The sequence below is a fragment of the Scyliorhinus torazame genome, chromosome 17 (genome assembly GCF_047496885.1).
Source record: "Scyliorhinus torazame isolate Kashiwa2021f chromosome 17, sScyTor2.1, whole genome shotgun sequence".
NCBI classification, from domain to species: Eukaryota; Metazoa; Chordata; class Chondrichthyes; order Carcharhiniformes; family Scyliorhinidae; genus Scyliorhinus; species Scyliorhinus torazame.
This window is the reverse complement of record NC_092723.1, coordinates 138,989,458-139,008,938: the sequence shown is the minus strand read 5'-3', so window position 1 is coordinate 139,008,938 and position 19,481 is coordinate 138,989,458. Positions and strand designations below refer to the sequence as shown.

The 19,481-nt window shown below is 44.1% G+C and overlaps 1 protein-coding gene and 1 long non-coding RNA gene across 14 annotated transcripts in view; one reads left to right on the top strand and one right to left on the bottom strand.

Moving 5' to 3' along the window:
- Window positions 1–19,481, bottom strand: part of LOC140394184 (trinucleotide repeat-containing gene 6A protein-like) — a 383,091-nt gene that overhangs the window by 208,227 nt on the left and 155,383 nt on the right. For 5 of the 13 annotated variants that reach the window (XM_072481146.1, XM_072481155.1, XM_072481152.1 and 2 more), the window contains exon 1: window positions 12,619–12,714. In XM_072481146.1, the coding sequence (XP_072337247.1) occupies window positions 12,619–12,677 (59 nt within the window). In that variant the 5' untranslated portion in view covers window positions 12,678–12,714. Of the gene's footprint in view, window positions 1–12,618; window positions 12,716–17,849; window positions 17,898–18,206; window positions 18,353–19,481 lie in introns of those variants that run through there. The other 8 variants (XM_072481158.1, XM_072481159.1, XM_072481150.1 and 5 more) reach the window with 4 other exon arrangements.
- LOC140394186 (uncharacterized) overlaps window positions 18,396–19,481 on the top strand; it is a 63,683-nt gene continuing 62,597 nt past the window's right edge. The window contains exon 1 of the long non-coding RNA XR_011935828.1: window positions 18,396–18,477. This is a non-coding gene — a long non-coding RNA (uncharacterized lncRNA). The remainder of the gene's footprint in view (window positions 18,478–19,481) is intronic.

The window sequence follows — 19,481 nt, the reverse complement described above, 5'->3', positions numbered from 1 at the left end:
AAAGAAATGCAAGCCTTTTTTACATTTTAATTTTTCTTGTTACTTGACTAATTCCATTTCCTCTCACCAATTTATTTCATAGAATTTACAGTGCAGAAGGAGGCCATTCGGCCCATCGAGTCTGCACCGGCTCTTGGAAAGAGCACCCTATCCAAGGTCCACACCTTCACCCTATCCCCATAACCCAGTAACCCCACCCAACACGAAGGGAAAATTTGGACACTAAGGGCAATTTATCATGGCCAATCCACCTAACCTGCACATCTTTGGACTGTGAGAGGAAACCGGATCACCCGGGAGGAAACCCACGCACACACGGGGAGGATGTGCAGACTCCACACAGACAGTGACCCAAGCCAGAATCGAACCTGGGACCCTGGAGCTGTGAAGCAATTGTGCTATCCACAATGTTACCGTGCTGTTTTGTGATTTCTCCTCGCAACCCAGCCTTTTCTTTTAATCTGGTATTCTTAATTGGCTGGTCTCCCACATTGTACCCTCTGTAAACCTGACGTTATCCAAAACTCTGTTGCCTGCAACCCCAACTCACACTGGGTTGTGTTCACTTATCACCTTGTGTTCGCGAACATACATTGCTAAATCAGGGACAATACCTCAATTTTAAAATTCTCATCCCTGCCTTCAAATCCCTCCATGGCCTCACCTTCCCCGTCAACTCATGCCCCACAATCCTCAAATTTTCACTAATTGGATTCTGGTAGATACAGTTTTCCAAATTTTTAATCTCTCCATCACTGATGGTCATTCCTTCTGCCACCTGGATGCTAAGCTCTATAATTCCTTCTGAAAACCTCTCCGCATTAATTTAAAGCGCTCAAAATCTACCTCTGACCAGGCTTCTGGTCACCTGCCCTAATATTGCATTGTGTTGCTCAGATTTTTGTTTTATGTGTCTTTGTTTTAAGTGCCATGAGGTATTGTATTTTGTTAAAGAGGCTGGTGTTATTTTTTTTTTTTTTAATATAAATTTAGAGTACCCAATTCATTTCTTTTCCAACTAAGGGACAATTTAGCATGGCCAATCCACCTAGCCGGCACATCTTTGGGTTGTGGGGGCGAAACCCACACAAACACAGGGAGAATGTGCAAACTCCGCACGGACAGTGACCCAGAGCCGGGATCGAACCTGGGACCTCGGCGCCGTGATAGGTGGTTGTGTTATTGTTAATCTCTTTAATTAACCAGGAAGTGATCACTTTTCCCAAGGAGTTTTTATTTCTCAATGGAACATAAATTGAGATTAATGAACTACTGTATTTCTTTAAATGTTTGTCATATATTAAGTCATGATTGTAGATTTAGACAAATTTCCTTTTTTAAAAATAAATTTAGAGTACCCAATTATTTTTTTTCAATTCAGGGGCAATTTAGTATGGCTAATCCACCTAACCTGCACATCGTTTGGGTTGTGGGGGTGAAACCCACGCAGACACAGGGGGAATGTGCAAACTCCACATGGACAGTGACCCAGGGCTGGGATTCAAACCTTGGTCCTCAGCGCGATAGTCCCAATGCTAACCACTGCGCCACTGTGCAGCCCTTTAGACAAATTTCCAAATCGAACTTAGCCAACTTGTCTATCATAGCTATGTAATTGGATTTAAGTGCAATGTTCTAGTTTTAGACACAAGCATGCCACTCTAGAATACAATGCGAAATTCTATCATATTATGATCACTCTTCCCCAGAGGATTGCCGATGAGATTATGAATTAACACTATCATATTACATACGGCTAGGTCCAAAATCGCCTGAGCCCTTGTTGGGAACATGCACTGTTCTAGGAAACGGTTTCAAGTTCATTCCACAAACTCCTTCTCCAAGCTACTTTTTGTCAATTTGATTTGTCCAGTCCAGAAGATCATTGAAGTCCTCCATGATTGTATTACGCTCATTATAAAAAGACATTGTTAGGGGCGAAATAAATTCCAGCCATGGTTTTCTGACCTTTGCTATTTCTGATCATCATTCATGCTGTTTCTACTCTGTGCTCTTGAGAGCCAAGCTCCCATCTCATTACAATTCAGATGTTGTTTTTAATATCAGGGTTGCCATCCACCTTTTTTCCATTTTGCTTTGTCACCAAGTATGCTGTCATCACGATCCACCCAAAAACAGATGCTCTGGGAAGTTCTGATCGGAGAGAATTTCATAAACTCTCTAGCTCCAAATATGATATTGCTCTCATGATTATTGCTACACGCTAAAATTCTCCAGAAGCTAGTAAATGGGGAGGTTATATCCTATCCACACAAATTTAGATGCACCAATTATGCATAAAGCAGCAGAAGAAAACAATGGCAGAAAAGGGGATCAAATTATCCAAGGTCGTAAGACAGCAGAGATGAACTAACTGTGAGCAGGCCGTCTGTGGGTAACCTAACCATCTCGGAAAATATATGTATATACATATGTGGAGATGAGGCCATCTTTCAGAGAATAAAGTCAGGCAGAAGACATAGGTGATTTGTTTCCAAATATACACTTTCAGTCTGAATCTGTAACACCGTACCACCCTATGAAACTTTTATCTACAGCATTGCTCCAGGCCTTTTAGAGATCGTCAAGTAATATTGATAAACAAATGTTTTGCAAACAAATCTGATCAAAACCATTCAAGAGGAAACAAAACAGACTGGTGAGCAACTAGAACCAGTGCTAATGCTTGACCGCTATCAAATCCAGGATGATTTTGGCAAAAGAGCTCCTGGTGGGACTTATTGATTAGTGCATGCTTGAATAACTGATTTAACAATCCTGAAGCAATCTCAATTTATTTGTTCCTCCCAAGCAATGAACAGCTATGTCCATCTCATATCCTTCCTTGTCTCACGAAGATGATGTAGCAATTAAATAGATGTTAAAAATATATTTATTTACCTGTCAACATTAGAAACATTTAACGGATAATTTACATATAAATTAGTCAGTTTCTAAACCAGTGCTACAGAAACGGTCCTTGTTCAGTCATAACTGACTGCTAATAATACAGGTCAAGCAATGCCAGTACAACACACCTGTTCAGGTCTAATATGTAAACAGGTTCATTATAACGACACATTTTTTCAATTACTGCAGTCTGGTCAGTTTAATGAGATGCATACAGATTTCCACTACCACTCATTAGTGTAACAATATTTCCTTGCATCTCTTCTTCACATTGCACTCCCTGCCATTCCTTAATCAAGAGAACAAACATATGTTCACTGATTTCTACTGACCATGTGATTTGAATGTAGTTAATTTCCCTCAAAATAATACTTGATGTACAACCATCGGACTCTATTGTACCTTGTCAAAACACATACATGAAATGTGAGGACAATCATAGCAATGACTGAGGGCTCTCTGGTTCTGTAGTTTGCTATCTTGATCAAAGAACAAAATTCTTCTGGTAGCAGCGATGCTCAACTTGTCTCTGTCCATTCCCATTTAGCTTTCCCAGTCATGACATCCGAGGCACGAGGACTATGGCTCACGGTCACCTGTTTTGAAATCCCCCAGTAGTGAAAGATGTTCTGGCTTTGAAATTCTGATCAGTGTCAAGTTCTTTGTAGATCTGGTCTTTTGCCTCTGCAATGGAGCAGAGTGTTGGCAGCGGATATCCATACAGTTAACTAACCATGTTTGAGTGAACAAGAAAATAGAGAACACATTCTAAACTACGTGACACGTTCCATCATCAAGAGCGAAGCGTACACCTGGTTCACATGTTTCCACGGAAATCTTCCCATGCCAGCCGAATACCATGTTTTTTTACTCAGTGATCCGTTCTCTGTGAACTACATCTCTTGTAGGAAAACTATGTCAATATTCAGCTGTCGAGCACAGCCATTTTGCACCCATTATCAACCAGCTACAAGTCATCATTTACACACCAAGTAATACAGCAGAAAACAAAACAATATCCACAGTAAAAAGAAGTTACTAACAGATAACGACTGGATCGTAATAGAACCAAATACACCGACACTCAGTCAGTAACCAAAGTCTGCACTCACTGTATCAAATAAGTTAACTGAAGCAAAGTCTGTATTAACAGAAAGGACTAACTAGTTAATCACACCCCTTTGTTGTAGCAGAGCATTATCGAACATGCAGTTCCAGGTTTAAAAGGCCAATACCAATCTGAGACTGAGACATAAAGCCTGCAAGTGTATGGCCTTATTCAGTCCACATCTAGCCCTCAATATCTAGTTCCCTCTATGGAACAACAAACAAGGCCGCAAACTAGCATGAGTAGAATCATAGGCAAAGTGGACCCACGTCCATTCTGCCATCAAAAGCACACATTTAAAACAAACCCAAATACACCAAAGTTTGTTGCGGAGATGCTGCAGTAAGCTCTCTTCCAAGTATTTTTATGAACACAGGTGACTTTGGAAATTGTGAACCCATGTTGACACTGCTCAAAACCCTTTTCTGAACCAAATGCTGAAAGCCTGAAGAATGTATTAAACCAACAAGGTTTATCTACAACTTTGGCAAGTTCAAATATTTATGGGCGGCATGATGGCACAGTGGTTAGCACTGCTGCCTATGGCGCCGAGGAACTGGGTTCGATCCCAGCCCACTGTCAGTGTGTAGTTTGCACATTCTCCCTTTGTTTTAGTGGGTCTCACCCACACAACCCAAAAGATGAGCAGGCTAGGTGGATTGGCCATGCTAAATTGCCCCTTAATTGGAAAATAAAATAATTGGGTACTCTAAATTTATATTTTAATAAACGTTGCTTATTCACTCGCCTACTGAAGTTAGTGTTGAAATCCATCCTGAAATGAAAATCCGTGTTGGTGCGCCGGTAATCGTTTTTTAAAAATTTAGAGTGCCCAATTCATTTTTTTCCAATTAAGGGGGCAATTTAGCGTGGTCAATCCACCTACCCTGCACATCTTTGGGTTGTGGGGGCAAAACCCACGCAAACACGAGGAGAATGTGCAAACCCCACACGGACAGTGACCCAGTGTCGGGATTGAACCTGGAATCTCGGCCGGTCATCTTTAACAATCCAGAGTCTCTCCCATGGGTACGGTTATCCAGGTTACTACTTCTGATCATCAATACCTTATTGAAAGTGCATGGTCACCAGGTTATCACTTCAACGACATGTAAATCCCTAAAGTCAAGGTCTAAATCAAATAAATGGCAAGTTGAACAAGGTTCTCAAGGGCACGCAACACCAAATTCTCAAATGCGGTGCATCTCTTCAGGACAGTTAGGGTGGTACAAACCCACCAAAGTTATACAGCAATGTACAGCACCAAAAGGAGAATCTGAATTGAGGCCAGGTGGTGGCAACAAGTAGTTATCATAGACATCTCATAGACACCATAGATTTCATAGAATTTAGTGCAGGAGGCGGCGATTCGGCCCATCGAGTCTCCACCGGCTCTTGGAAAGAGCACCCTACCCTAGGTCAACACCTCCACCCTGTCCCCATAACCCAGTAACCCCACCCAACACGAAGGGCAATTTTGGACACTAAGGGCAATTTATCATGGCCAATCCACCTAACCTACACATCTTTGGACTGTGGGAGGAAACCGGAGCACCCGGAGGAAACCCACGCACACACGGGGAGGACGTGCAGACTCCGCACAGACAGTGACCCAAGCCGGAATCGAACCTAGGACCCTGGAGTTGTGAAGCAATTGTGCCATCCACAATGCTACCGTGCTGCCCTTTTTGGAGAGTCAGTTTGCCAGCAGGGAGGAGCTGAAGGAGAAGGCAGGACTTGGGGGGTGGGAGGAGCTGGGACACATTTTGGAGGAGGTGGTGTGGAGTGAGTCCCTCCACAGGGTGAGCGCTACATCATCCTGCACAAGGTTAAATTTGATTCACCTCAAGGTAATGTTCAGGGCACATCTCCCCAAGGCCAGAATGAGTCGATTTTTTAAGGGAGGATAGGTGTGAGCAGTGCTCAAGAGGGCCTGCGAACCATATGCACATGTTCTGATCCTGCCCTAAGTTGGTGGTTTCTGGGTTCTTCTTTTAAACACCATATCAGAAACCCTGAACGTGGACATGGAGCCCTGTCGATTAGCAGCAATATCTGGAGTACTGCGGACCAGCCGGAATTGAGGACTGGCATGGGGCAGATGCTTTGGCTTCCACGTTGTTGCTGGCGGATTCGGTGTAGGAGGCTGGTCACAGCACCCAGTGCCGCATCGTGGCTAGGGAATTTGACAGAGTTTTTATACCTCGAGACGGTCAAGTTCACTATGAGGGGATCGATCAACGGGTTCTATCGTAGATGGCTGCCGCTCATATTGCACTTTAAGGGTCTGGCCATTGTTAGTTGTGGGGGGGGTATTATAGGTTTTCTTGGGGGGGGGGGGGGGGGGTTGTTATACTTGTTGATAGGAGTTTCTCTTTTTGGGCGTTGATACATGTTTTACTGTTGTATAAAATGTTAGAAGTTCAATAAAAATATTTTCAAAAAAATGCTTTACAATCAATTAATTGCCTACAAACTGTTGTTTCATGCACATTTTTACATCAAATCCAAAAGACAACCAGGATCTTGACGTAACATTTTTTTTTTTTTAATTAAATATTTTATTGAAAATTTTTGGTCAACCAACACAGTACATTGTGCATCCTTTACACAATATTATAACAACACAAATAACAATGACCTATTTTATAAACAAACAAAAAAATGAATAAATAATAAATAACAAAAATGAAAACTAGCCCTAATTGGCAACTGCCTTGTCACAAGTAACACTCTCCAAAAATATAATTTAACAGTCCAATATATAATTATCTGTAGCAACGACCTATACATACTATACAGTATATATTAACAACCCTGAGAGTCCTTCTGGTTCCTCCTCTCCTCCCCCCCACCCCCCCCCCCCCCCCCCCCCCCCGATCCTGGGCTGCTGCTGCTGCCTTCTTTTTCCCATTCCGTCTATCTTTCTGCAAGGTATTCGACGAACGGTTGCCACCGCCTGGTGAACCCTTGAGCCGACCCCCTTAGGACGAACTTAATCCGCTCTAGCTTTATAAACCCCGCCATGTCATTTATCCAGGTCTCCACCCCCGGGGGCTTGGCTTCTTTCCACATTAGCAATATCCTGCGCCGGGCTACTAGGGACGCAAAGGCCAAAACATCGGCCTCTCTCGCCTCCTGCACTCCCGGCTCTTGTGCAACCCCAAATATAGCCAACCCCCAGCTTGGTTCGACCCGGACTCCTACTACTTTTGAAAGCACCTTTGGCACCCCCATCCAAAACCCCTGTAGTGCCGGGCATGACCAAAACATATGGGTATGATTCGCTGGGCTTCTCGAGCACCTCGCACACCTATCCTCCACCCCAAAAAATTTACTGAGCCGTGCTCCAGTCATATGTGCCCTGTGTAATACCTTAAACTGAATCAGGCTGAGCCTGGCACACGAGGACGACGAGTTTACCCTGCTTAGGGCATCTGCCCACAGCCCCTCCTCGATCTCCTCCCCCAGCTCTTCTTCCCATTTCCCTTTTAGTTCATCTACCATAGTCTCCCCTTCGTCCCTCATTTCCCTATATATATCTGACACCTTACCATCCCCCACCCATGTCTTTGAGATCACTCTGTCCTGCACCTCTTGTGTCGGGAGCTGCGGGAATTCCCTCACCTGTTGCCTCGCAAAAGCCCTCAGTTGCATATACCTGAATGCATTCCCTTGGGGCAACCCATATTTCTCGGTCAGCGCTCCCAGACTCGCGAACTTCCCATCCACAAACAGATCTTTCAGTTGCGTTATTCCTGCTCTTTGCCACATTCCATATCCCTCATCCATTCCCCCCCGGGGCAAACCTATGGTTGTTTCTTATCGGGGACCCCCCCCCCAAGGCTCCAGTCTTTCCCCTATGCCGTCTCCACTGTCCCCAAATCTTCAGTGTAGCCACCACCACCGGGCTTGTGGTGTAGTTCCTCGGTGAGAACGGCAATGGGGCTGTCACCATAGCCTGTAGGCTAGTCCCCCTACAGGACGCCCTCTCTAATCTCTTCCACGCCGCTCCCTCCTCCTCTCCCATCCACTTACTCACCATTGAAATATTAGCGGCCCAATAATACTCACTTAGGCTCGGTAGTGCCAGCCCCCCCCTATCCCTGCTACGCTGTAAGAATCCCTTCCTCACTCTCGGGGTCTTCCCGGCCCACACAAAACCCATGATGCTCTTTTCAATCCTTTTAAAAAAAGCCTTCGTGATCACCACCGGGAGGCACTGAAACACAAAGAGGAATCTCGGGAGGACCACCATCTTAACCGCCTGCACCCTCCCTGCCATTGACAGGGATACCATATCCCATCTCTTGAAATCCTCCCCCATCTGCTCCATAAAATCTTTAAGTACCTTGGCTGCTGCCGGCCTCCTTCCAGTCCTGGACTTCGACCTATCCAGCCCTGGTTCCAACACCGTATTAAAATCTCCCCCCATTATCAGCTTTCCCATCTCTAGGTCCGGAATGCGTCCTAGCATCCGCCTCATAAAATTGGCATCATCCCAGTTCGGGGCATATACGTTTACCAAAACCACCGTCTCCCCCTGTAGTTTGCCACTCACCATCACGTATCTGCCCCCGTTATCCGCCACTATAGTCTTTGCCTCGAACATTACCCGCTTCCCCACTAATATAGCCACCCCCCTGTTTTTCGCATCTAGCCCCGAATGGAACACCTGCCCCACCCATCCTTTGCGTAGCCTAACCTGGTCTATCAGTTTCAGGTGCGTTTCCTGTAACATAACCACATCTGCCTTAAGTTTCTTAAGGTGTGCGAGTACCCGTGCCCTCTTTATCGGCCCGTTCAGCCCTCTCACGTTCCACGTGTTCAGCCGAGTTGGGGGGCTTCCTACCCCCCCCCCTTGTCGATTAGCCATCACCTTTTTCCAGCTCCTCACCCGGTTCCCACGCAGCTGTATCTCCCCCAGGCGGTGCCCCCCCGCCCATCCTCTCCCATACCAGCTCCCCCCTCTCCCCAGCAGCAGCAACCCAGTAATTCCCCCCTCCCACCCCCCCCGCTAGATCCCCCGCTAGCGTAATTACTCCCCCCATGTTGCTCCCAGAAGTCAGCAAACTCTGGCTGACCTCGGCTCGCACCGTGCGACGCCCCCTCCTTCCTGCTTCTCTATTCCCGCCATGGTTATCATAGCGTGGGAACCAAGCCCGCGCTTCTCCCTTGGCCCTGCCCCCAATGGCCAATGCCCCATCTCCTCCACCTCCCCCCATCACCACCTGTGGGAGAGAGAAAAGTTACCACATCGCAGGATTAGTACATAAAACCCCTCTTTGCCCCCCACATTCGCCCCACCACTTTGTTCGAACGTTCTTTTTAATAACCCGCTCATTCCAGTTTTTCTTCCACAATAAAAGTCCACGCTTCATCCGCCGTCTCAAAGTAGTGGTGCCTCCCTCGATATGTGACCCACAGTCTTGCCGGTTGCAGCATTCCAAATTTTATCTTCTTTTTATGAAGCACCGCCTTGGCCCGATTAAAGCTCGCCCTCCTTCTCGCCACCTCTGCACTCTAGTCTTGATAAACGCGGATCACCGCGTTCTCCCATTTACTGCTCAGAGTTTTCTTCGCCCATCTAAGGACCATTTTTCTATCCTTAAAACGGAGGAATCTCACCACTATGGCTCTGGGAATTTCTCCTGCTCTCGGTCCTCGCGCCATCACTCGGTATGCTCCCTCCACCTCCAACGGACTTGCCGGGGCCTCCGCTCCCATTAACGAGTGCAGCATCGTGCTCACATATGCCCCGACGTCCGCTCCCTCCACACCTTCAGGAAGACCAAGAATCCTCAGGTTGTTCCTCCTTGCGTTGTTTTCCAGTGCCTCCAACCTTTCCACACATCGTTTCTGATGTGCCTCCTGCGTCTCCGTCTTCACCACCAGGCCCTGTATATCGTCCTCATTCTCGGCTGCCTTTGCCTTCACGACCCGAAGCTCCCGCTCCTGGGTCTTTTGTTCCTCCTTTAGCCCTTCGATCGCCTGTAGTATCGGGGCCAACAGCTCTTTCTTCATTTCCTTTTTGATCTCTTCCACACAGCATTTCAAGAACTCTTGTTGTTCAGGGCCCCATGTTAAACTGCCACCTTCCGACGCCATCTTGGTTTTTGCTTGCCTTCCTTGCCGCTGTCCTAAAGGATCCACTGCAATCTGGCCACTCTCTCCTCCTTTTTCCATCCGTATCCAGGGGGGATTCCCTTCTGGTTTACCGCACAGTGTTTTTAGCCGTCAAAATTGCCGTTGGGGCTCCTATCAAGAGCCCAAAAGTCAGTTTCACAGGGAGCTGCCGAAACGTGCGACTCAGCTGGTCATCGCCGCACCCGGAAGTCTTGACGTAACATTTTAATGTCAGAGACAGAACCTCCCACAATGCAGCACTCTCAGAATTGTCCTGGAGTGTAGGACAGCACATAGCATAGTGGTTAGCACTTTTGTTTCACAGTGCCAGGCTCCCAGGTTTGTTTCCCAGCTTGGGTCACTGTCTGGAAAATGAGCCCGGCCAGGTGATCGATGTTTCAGAAGGAGATCATTTCGGGAACGGTCATCATAATTCTGTATTTTAAGCTGCTTAAGGGTGAGGACAAGAGTGCTCCTCAGGTGAAAGTGTTAGGCTACTAAAGCAGTTGAAACACTTGTCAAGAGGAAGAAGGAGGCTTATGTAAAGATGAGACGTGAAGATTCAGTTAGGGCGCTCAAGAGTTACAAGTTAGCTAGGAAGGACCTAAAGAGAGAGCTAAGAAGAGCCAGGAGGGGACATGAGAAGCCTTTGGCAGGTAGGATCAAGGATAACCCTAAAGCTTTCTATAGATATGTCAGGAATAAAAGAATGACTAGGGTAAGAGTAGGGCCAGTCAAGGACAGTAGTGGGAAGTTGTGCGTGGAGTCAGAGGAGATAGGAGAGGAGCTAAATGAATATTTTTCATCAGTATTCACACCGGAAAAAGACAATGTTATCGAGGAGAATACTGAGATACAGGCTACTAGACTAGAAGGGCTTGAGGTTCATAAGGAGGTGTTAGCAATTCTGGAAAGTGTGAAAATAGGTAAGTCCCCAAAAAGATGTGCAGGGTAGGTGGATTGGCCATGCTAAATTGCCACTAAATTGGAAAAATGAATTGGGTACTCTAAATTTATTCTTTAAAAAGAGGGGGGGAAAAGGGAAAGGATACAGCATTAACATTAATAATAAAATGCAGACATCAGTACCAATTTTTCAAAAAACTCAGTCCAAAACTGACAATAGATATATTTCTTTCAGTAGTTCCAATGCCTCTGAAGTTTGTATGGTGAGGGAGGAATAACCTATGAAAGGTATAACTGAAGAGGAGTACCTCAATGAACTGGGAAAACAGAACAGTATCTATAAAGAGTAGTAGTGGGAGAAAGACATTAACACAATCAACAGGGCAGTGATACCCATAAAGGAAATGTTCCAGCAACAAGCCATCTTCCACAACAATGGCCACTTGCGGGAGTCAGAGGAGATAGGAGAGGTGCTAAATGAATATTTTATCATCAGTATTCACACCGGAAAAAGACAATGTTATCGAGGAGAATACGGAGATACAGGCTACTAGACTGGAAGGGCTTGAGGTTCATAAGGAGGCGGTGTTAGCAATTCTGGAAAGTGTGAAAATAGGTAAGTCCCCAAAAAGATGTGCAGGGTAGGTGGATTGGCCATGCTAAATTGCCACTAAATTGGAAAAATGAATTGGATACTCTAAATTTATTTTTTTTTAAAAGAGGAGAAAAAGGGAAAGGAGACAGCATTAACATTAATAATAAAATGTAGACATCATTACCTATTTTTCAAAAGACTCAGTCCAAAACTGACAATAGAAATATTTCTTTCAATAGTTCCAATGCCTCTGAAGTTTGTATGGTGAGGGAGGAATAACCTATGAAAGGTATAACTGAAGAGGAGTACCTCAATGAACTGGGAAAACAGAACAGTATCCATAAAGAGTAGTGGGAGAAAGACATTAACACAATCAACAGGGCAGTGATACCCATAAAGGAAATGATCCAGCAACAAGCCATCTTCCACAACAATGGCCACTTTGCTTTAATATGATTTATCAGATTTAGCAAGTTACATTACTTTTCTGCTAGAAATTAGGGATTTGCCACAATCATCTGCAATTTGCCAGTGGCCTTGGCTCTAAATTAAGATGAAGGCCACCATGTCGAGGAAGTGCAGCACGCAGAGAACAGGGAAAAATCATTCTTTTCAGCTTTTCATGTAACCCAAGGCTCTAAATAAGTAAGTCAATGCAAACAGCAATAGTTTTCAGTTTTCTGTTAGCTCGCTTTGACACAAGATTTGCTACACTAGAGATTAATATTAAGGAGACAATCTCAAAAAGAAAAGACAGAGATAAAGAAAAAACAATGTATTAATCCATAAAATGATTATTCGCTAAAATGTTTAAATAAAATTAAACATTGGAACATTATTCTTAATTTGGACATGGTTACATTATTGTTCCTCGGCTTTAGTCCTTTGAACTATTACATTATAACAAACTTATGATACTAGTATGGAATGATTTTGCCAGTATTAAGAGTTGGGTACCTAACTATACACTTACCTCAAAATTTCCTCAGGTTTTAATCGTCTCTGCAGAGATTTTCTCTGGATCCATCTCATTCACTTCGAAGGTTGGCAAATTCCCTCCCGCCTACCTTGGAGTCAACTATAGTGAGGTTAATAACCTCAAAACATGCCTTCCATTTTTAAATAAGTCCATATTCAATGCATCTCACATCTTTATATTCTTTTACATAAGAATCTCATTCAGGGATTTAAGCAAGTATATCCCATTTCTCTTCAGGTGAGCTGGAGAAATAGGTTGACATATGTTAAGATTCACCATCAGACCATTTCCTAAATGCCAAGCCAGAACTGAAAATCTTTAAAATACACTGGCTCAGTTTTCCTACATGCAAAATTACAATCTGGCATCAAAACCACAATTATTCACCGCCCCCAATGTTAAGTAGCATTGCGTAGGATTTTTTAAAAACAAAAGCTTACCTACCAGATATAGAAATATTGGCTAGGATCCTAGCAGGCTCAGCCACTGATCTATTCTAGGTGTTCCAATAAACCCAGCTTTGTTTATACAACAAGAGCAGTGTGCGTCTAAGCACTAATTGGGAAAGCAATCCATGTGAGAAACAAAATACAGGGAAACTTCTGGAGTGTGGAGCATGTATTTTCCACAAACCAGAAACAACCAGGGAGCTGGAGGGCATGTAACTCATGCAAAATCACAATGAGAAATGAAAGGTCACCATTCAGTCATTGAGCCTTCTGCATGATAATGATCATCTGCCTTCCTATTTAAGGGATACCTTCAGCATGACTCAGTCCTGGTTTACTGCAGCTCTGGATCACAGCCACTGATAAACCAACGTCCATTTTAGTCAAACAACTTATAGTGTGCAGTTTTTAAAATATTGACAGCTGCTTCCTATGTTTGTTATGTAATTTACAGTAACTTTAATCAAGTGGAAAAACACTGTAGCCTACAGAAATCTTGAAGCAGATAGTTGCAAAATAATCTTTGTAAAACATGAAGTAATCTTGACATAATTGAATACCTTTAATATATTTTTTGTCCCAGTCCCTCAAAAGTAAAACTTCTGCAACCTGGAGTAGCTGTACATTATCATTGCACATATGGCAACACCAGGAACAATGGGTCCATAGGATGAACAAAGAGGACAAGACTTCAATGATCAGCAGCATGCATCAGAATCGGCTGGCTCAAATTTTAGTTATCCGCCCCAGGTACAGGGAAAGCTGCTCAAGCTCTAAATATTGAAATCTCAATATATACATCAGGTTTATAGAGTTCCTCTTTGGTTATTTGGAAGCTCCATAATAGAGGAGCGGCAAAGGAAGCTTTCCAGTAAAATTAACATCGTAATTTTCCTAGACAAACCCGATCAAGTACAAAATTGCTGATGTTTGCTCTTCTCTGCTGTTCAATATGGTTCATTCAAACAGTCAGGTTTGATCCTGCGCTGAATTAGACAATCTCAACCAGAATAACAATGAATGCTACAGTAGGTTAAGGAAAAGATTGATCGAAATAACTCATCACTATCCAATAACAGAGGTACTGAGCTCAGCCAAGTTATCTGTCATTACATTCTGTTAAGATCTTAATATGCTGCATGTTAATTTGGATAAGTCCTAGCACTAAACACTTCTCTAGTAAGAGTCCTTAGAACCGGAAAGGCAAGTGGCACTTGTAGGGAGAAAGAGTCCTCAAATGACACCCCGCAGCATCATAATGGCCTTTTTGACTGCAACTCAAGTCAACCGCTAGAATTAAGGAGATTTTTTAATATCTATTTAAGGGGCAGACAAAACCTAGTTTTATGTCTTGTGTTAAAGACAACATCTATGAACGCGCATTTCCTCGGTGCAACAGTGGCTAAATTTCTGAACTACTTGAACCCACAAATCTCCACTCAGTTGAGACTGCTCCCAACTGAGCCCAGCTGACACTTTGATCTTCTCTCTCATGTACAGGAAGCATCTTTGTGTCTGTTCAGGAGATTACCAGTTGAAGTGCAAGTGTAGACTTGTGCTCGTGTTTAATTACACTTACCATGGAAGCAACTTTCTCGTAATTCAGAATTATTTACTAGCTCAGTATCATATTTGATTGCGAATTGAATTTTGTTTCCAATTAAGGGGCAATTTAGTATGGCCAATCCACCTACCCTGCACATCTTTTTGGGTGGGGGGCATGAGACCCACGCAGACATGGGGAGAATCTGCAAACTCCACACGGACAATGGCCCGGGGCCGGAATCAAACCCGGGTCCTCGGCGCCGTGAGGCAGCAATGCTAACCACTGCACCACCGTGCTGCCCTGATTTTGAACTGATCTACCGATCCTATATCTTCTCCATGAAAAGGACAACCTACTTTGTCATTGTAATATTGCATGCCTCTGCCCAACAGTAACCCCCCCACCCCCCCCACCATCCGAACTATTATGAAGGTCTCTTGCCCAGTCTCCCAGCCTCCACATATGCACAACTAAAACTTCACTGGTTGTATCCTACTACACACTATGGTAAAAAGCACCCCAGACACCAGTTTTCCAACACTTAAAAATATTAAATACTTATCCACAGAAACAGGCAGGGAGACGGACTTGGATGGGTATAATGCCTTTACGAACAGCAAAATAACCTCAGGCACTTCACAAGTGTTAATAAAACTTGACAGTCACTTAAGGAGAAATATGGGCAGATGAAAGAGAAAAGTTTTCAAGGAGCACCTTGAGTGAGTGAAGAGTTGGTGAGGTTTAGGAATTTCAACATACCAACTCATTCACAATGATTTTTTATTCATAAACCTAACAGTGAATATTTGCAAAGACATCGCTAAATGCTCCTCACTGGCCTGAGCCAAAATGATATTGAACGATCCACAGGATCTCTCATTAAAGAGTTTGATTTCCTGTAAAATCTTCAAAATCCTAAAATATTTGATCCACTATCAGTGATTGATACTTCAATGACAGGACCTAGAGACAGATCCATGGCCTTGAGTTTCTTAGTAATGTCAGCAGGTATTTGAATTTCTAATTTAGAGAATCCGAATCCTCCATTGCTACTTCTGGCATACCAAAAAATCCAAGCTCAGCAGCTTGGCAGATGCTCAAGAGGCCCGAATTGAAGGAACACCAAGATCTGATGTTTTAGGACTAGAGGTTACTAAAGCAGGAAAGGCGAAGACTACAAAGGGATTTGAAAACAAGGGATAAGAATTTTAGAATCAAGTCGTTGCTTCACAAAGAGTCAATACAGGTCAGTCAACACAGGATGGAAGATGAAATGGACTTGGCGAGAGTTAAGACATGGGCTGGAGTTTTAGATTAGGTTAAGTTTTGAGAGTGTTAAGTGAAATTTTGGAGTATAGTAACGGGTGTATAAAATTCTTATTCTTCTGATAAATCCCTCCGTGGCCTCGTTGCTTCCATCTAAGTAACCTCATTCAGCCCTATATTAATGCTCGGCACTCTCCAATCCTGCCCACACCCCCTTTGCACCACCACTGACTACAGCTACCTCAGCCTCATTCTCTGAAATATTTCCCTGAACCCCTCTGCCTACCCATCTCATAAGGAACCAACCACTTGAGCTTTTTAAAAAAATAAATTTAGAGTACCCAATTATTTTTGTTTCCAATTTAGGGGCAATTTAGCGTGGCCAATCCCCTGAACCTTTGGGGATGAAACCCACGCAGAAACGGGGAGAATGTACAAACTCCACACAGACAGTGACCCGGAGCCGGGATCGAACCAGGGTCCTCAGCGCTGTAGGCAGTAATGCTAACCACTACGTCTTGCTGCCCCCACCCGTGAGCTTTTGAACATCGAAGGTCAACAAGTTGCTTTGTGAATAGTGCAAAAATGAAAAGGTATGAGGATTTAACCTTCTCTTTGGCCTTTGTGGAAATACGCTATTTTGGCATGAACCTATCAGGTAAGTGCACCCTGGAACTTGGCTGATCTCAGCTTGGGGAACTGTTTGTCTGTGGGACCATAGCTCTAGATCCAGAGTGCAGATGAGAAAGAAAATGTTCAACTTGCTCTCAGTCTCTGACTGCAATCAAGCTTACATGTTATGTGAACATGAGACAAAAACAGTACTCTCTCATATTGAATAAGTAAACACCCTGACAAGTTTATTCCACTCATCTCCTTGACTGGCCTCGAAGTGTTGATAAATCTGAATTAATTCATTCAAAACTGCTGCTAGTCCCATTCATCCCTGTGCTCCCTGGCATACATTTTACAGTTCTTATGCTACATTCAAATCACTCTATAGCAATTCCCTATCCCATCTCTGCACCCTACCCCAGCCCCCACAATTCTGAGAAACTTCTTCCAAAACAGGCCTGAACCACACACCATCTTTCTTCTCACCACCACTGCTCATGCCTTCTACAGCCTGGTCCGCAAGCTCTGGAAATCTTTCCGTCTCTATCCTCCTTTGAGGCACTCCTTACAACCTAGTAAGTTAAAGTTTTTGATGATCTGTTTTAATGCTTTCTTTGGCTCGGTGTAAATTTGTGTCTCATCATGCTCCAGTGAAGCATCTTCAAACAAATGTTTTATTACATTAAAAGGTACTACAAAAATGCTGTGAAATGTGACCACTCTGGTAAGGTAACAACAGAGAGACACCTATCACCCACAAAAGGTAGTGACTGTCTTCAGAAAAGGAGCAAAATAAATACTTCCAATGTGACTATGTATATATTGTGTTAAAACCTCCTTTGGAGTAATTTTAAGTCTATTTTCAGCCACCCTGTAATAACTAAAGTAATCAATTACAGATACTAATTAAGTAGCTAGCTGAAGGTTAATCACACTTGAAACCCTCTGTTGAATTATTTTGAAATCGGCAGATTACCTCTTTCTCCAGTCCATTTTTACATTCTTTCTCTTGCAGTGAGGCTGACTGATTCCTGCAAAATACACGTCAGGATCCAGTTCTGTGAAAAGGCAATATAGCCCCATCGCGTCATAGGTTAACCTGCCTTTTTCCTTCAGTTGCCAACTGACCCCGTTTCCACATTTCTTTAGTTCATTATTTCCAACATTTTCAAGTCTCGTACTAACTATTTTTCTTCACAGCTGAATTCGCAGATGGGAGGGGAGAAGACATAGAAAAGGTCGGGGGCTTTATTTTCATTGAAATAGTGGCTGGTGAAGGTCACACGTTTTTCTCCCTAAATTCAACTTTAATATATTTAACTGCAAAAGGAATTAAAAGCAAATCTTACCTGTTTAGTTTCTCTTGAGCTTCTTTGGTAGCGTTCGCCTCCAATCCTCTGCAAGTAAACAGGTTAGAATCAGAAAGCCATTATACGTGTTATTTTAAAAAACAGAACCGCAGTGAAAGGCCTTGAGAGGAGAGCGATGCAATGCGGCGTTTGCACACAGGCCCAGTCCTGGCTGATGCAGCAGCCGAGGGCCCCACTTGCCCTGCCTCTCTCTCTCCTGCCCAGCCCCCTCCCCCGACGGGCCCCCGTTTCGCGGCGGAAAGGCATCAAAGAAAACCATGGGGGGGGGGGGGGGGGGATGCGAACGCCCGAGCCGGCTCGCTTCCCACAGTCCCAAAAGAAGGCAATTCTACCCACCTCATTAATGTAAAGTGCAGCAGTGAGAAATTCGAAAGCTAAACATGCGAGTAAGGCTTTAACAGTGAGAGTGCGAGTGGCCGCGGCGCCAAGCACAGCGCTCCCTTTCCACAGCCGCCATCTTCTTCTAACTGACAGGAACTGGCCCAGGAGCGCGCGGCTGGGCGTTTCCGGTCCGCAAATGGCTGATCACATGGTAACCGGGTGGGAGGACGCCATGGCAACTGGCCTGAGGGTTGGGGGAATAGGCCGACAGTTACAACTCAAAGAGGTATGCATAGCAATAATGAAACATACTGGAACTGGAGTTGGGGAAGGAGTAGAGCGAGTGGGATTAGTTGGATGTCTCTTTCAAAGATCCGGCAACGACCTAGTGGGCCGAATCGCCTCTTTCTGCGCTGTACCTTGGCGAACAAATTCAGCTGAAGATTCCCCACATCCACCTCTCTCCCCTGCCGGGTTCCAAGCCACACTAAGTGCTGGTCATCCTTTCCCATTCTTCATGGGAGTGTCAGTGTGATATTCTACTGGGGAAAGTGCCCCACGCACAGCCTTCATCAGGTACTTTCCAAGCTCAAGTTTCCAAACTCCATTTTACTGTTGTTCTCGTAGAATATTCTACCCTTGGCACTTTCGCCGGCGGCTGACTTCACTCTTGAGTTTTCATTCTTCAGAACTCTCTCTGTAATTGATCTACAATTTCTTTCATTCAGATATTTTGTTATACACACTACAGTTTACAATCCGGTGAGTTTTTCTACCCACCAAATTGATAGACGTGTTGGTGAACTGAATAATTTCTCCATATTTTATAGAATGTATCCGCGATAGTTTCCAAGAACAGTATGTAATGGAACCTACGAGGGAACAAGCAGTCCTAGATCTGGTTCTGTGTAATGAGACAGGATTGATTAATGATCTCATAGTTAGGGATCCTCTCGGAAGGAGCGATCACAATATGGTGGAATTTAAAATACAGATGGAGGGTGAGAATGTAAAATCAAACACTAGTGTTTTGTGCTTAAACAAAGGAGATTGCAATGGGATGAAAGAAGAGCTAGCTAAGGTAGACTGGGAGCAAAGACTTTACGGTGAAACATTTGAGGAACAGTGGAGAACCTTCCAAGTGATTTTTCACAGTGCTCAGCAAAGGTTTATACCAACAAAAAGGAAGGACGGTAGAAATAGGGAAAATCAACCGTGGATATCTAAGGAAATAAGGGAGAGTATCAAATTGAAGGAAAAAGCATACAAAGTGGCAAAGATTAGTGGGGG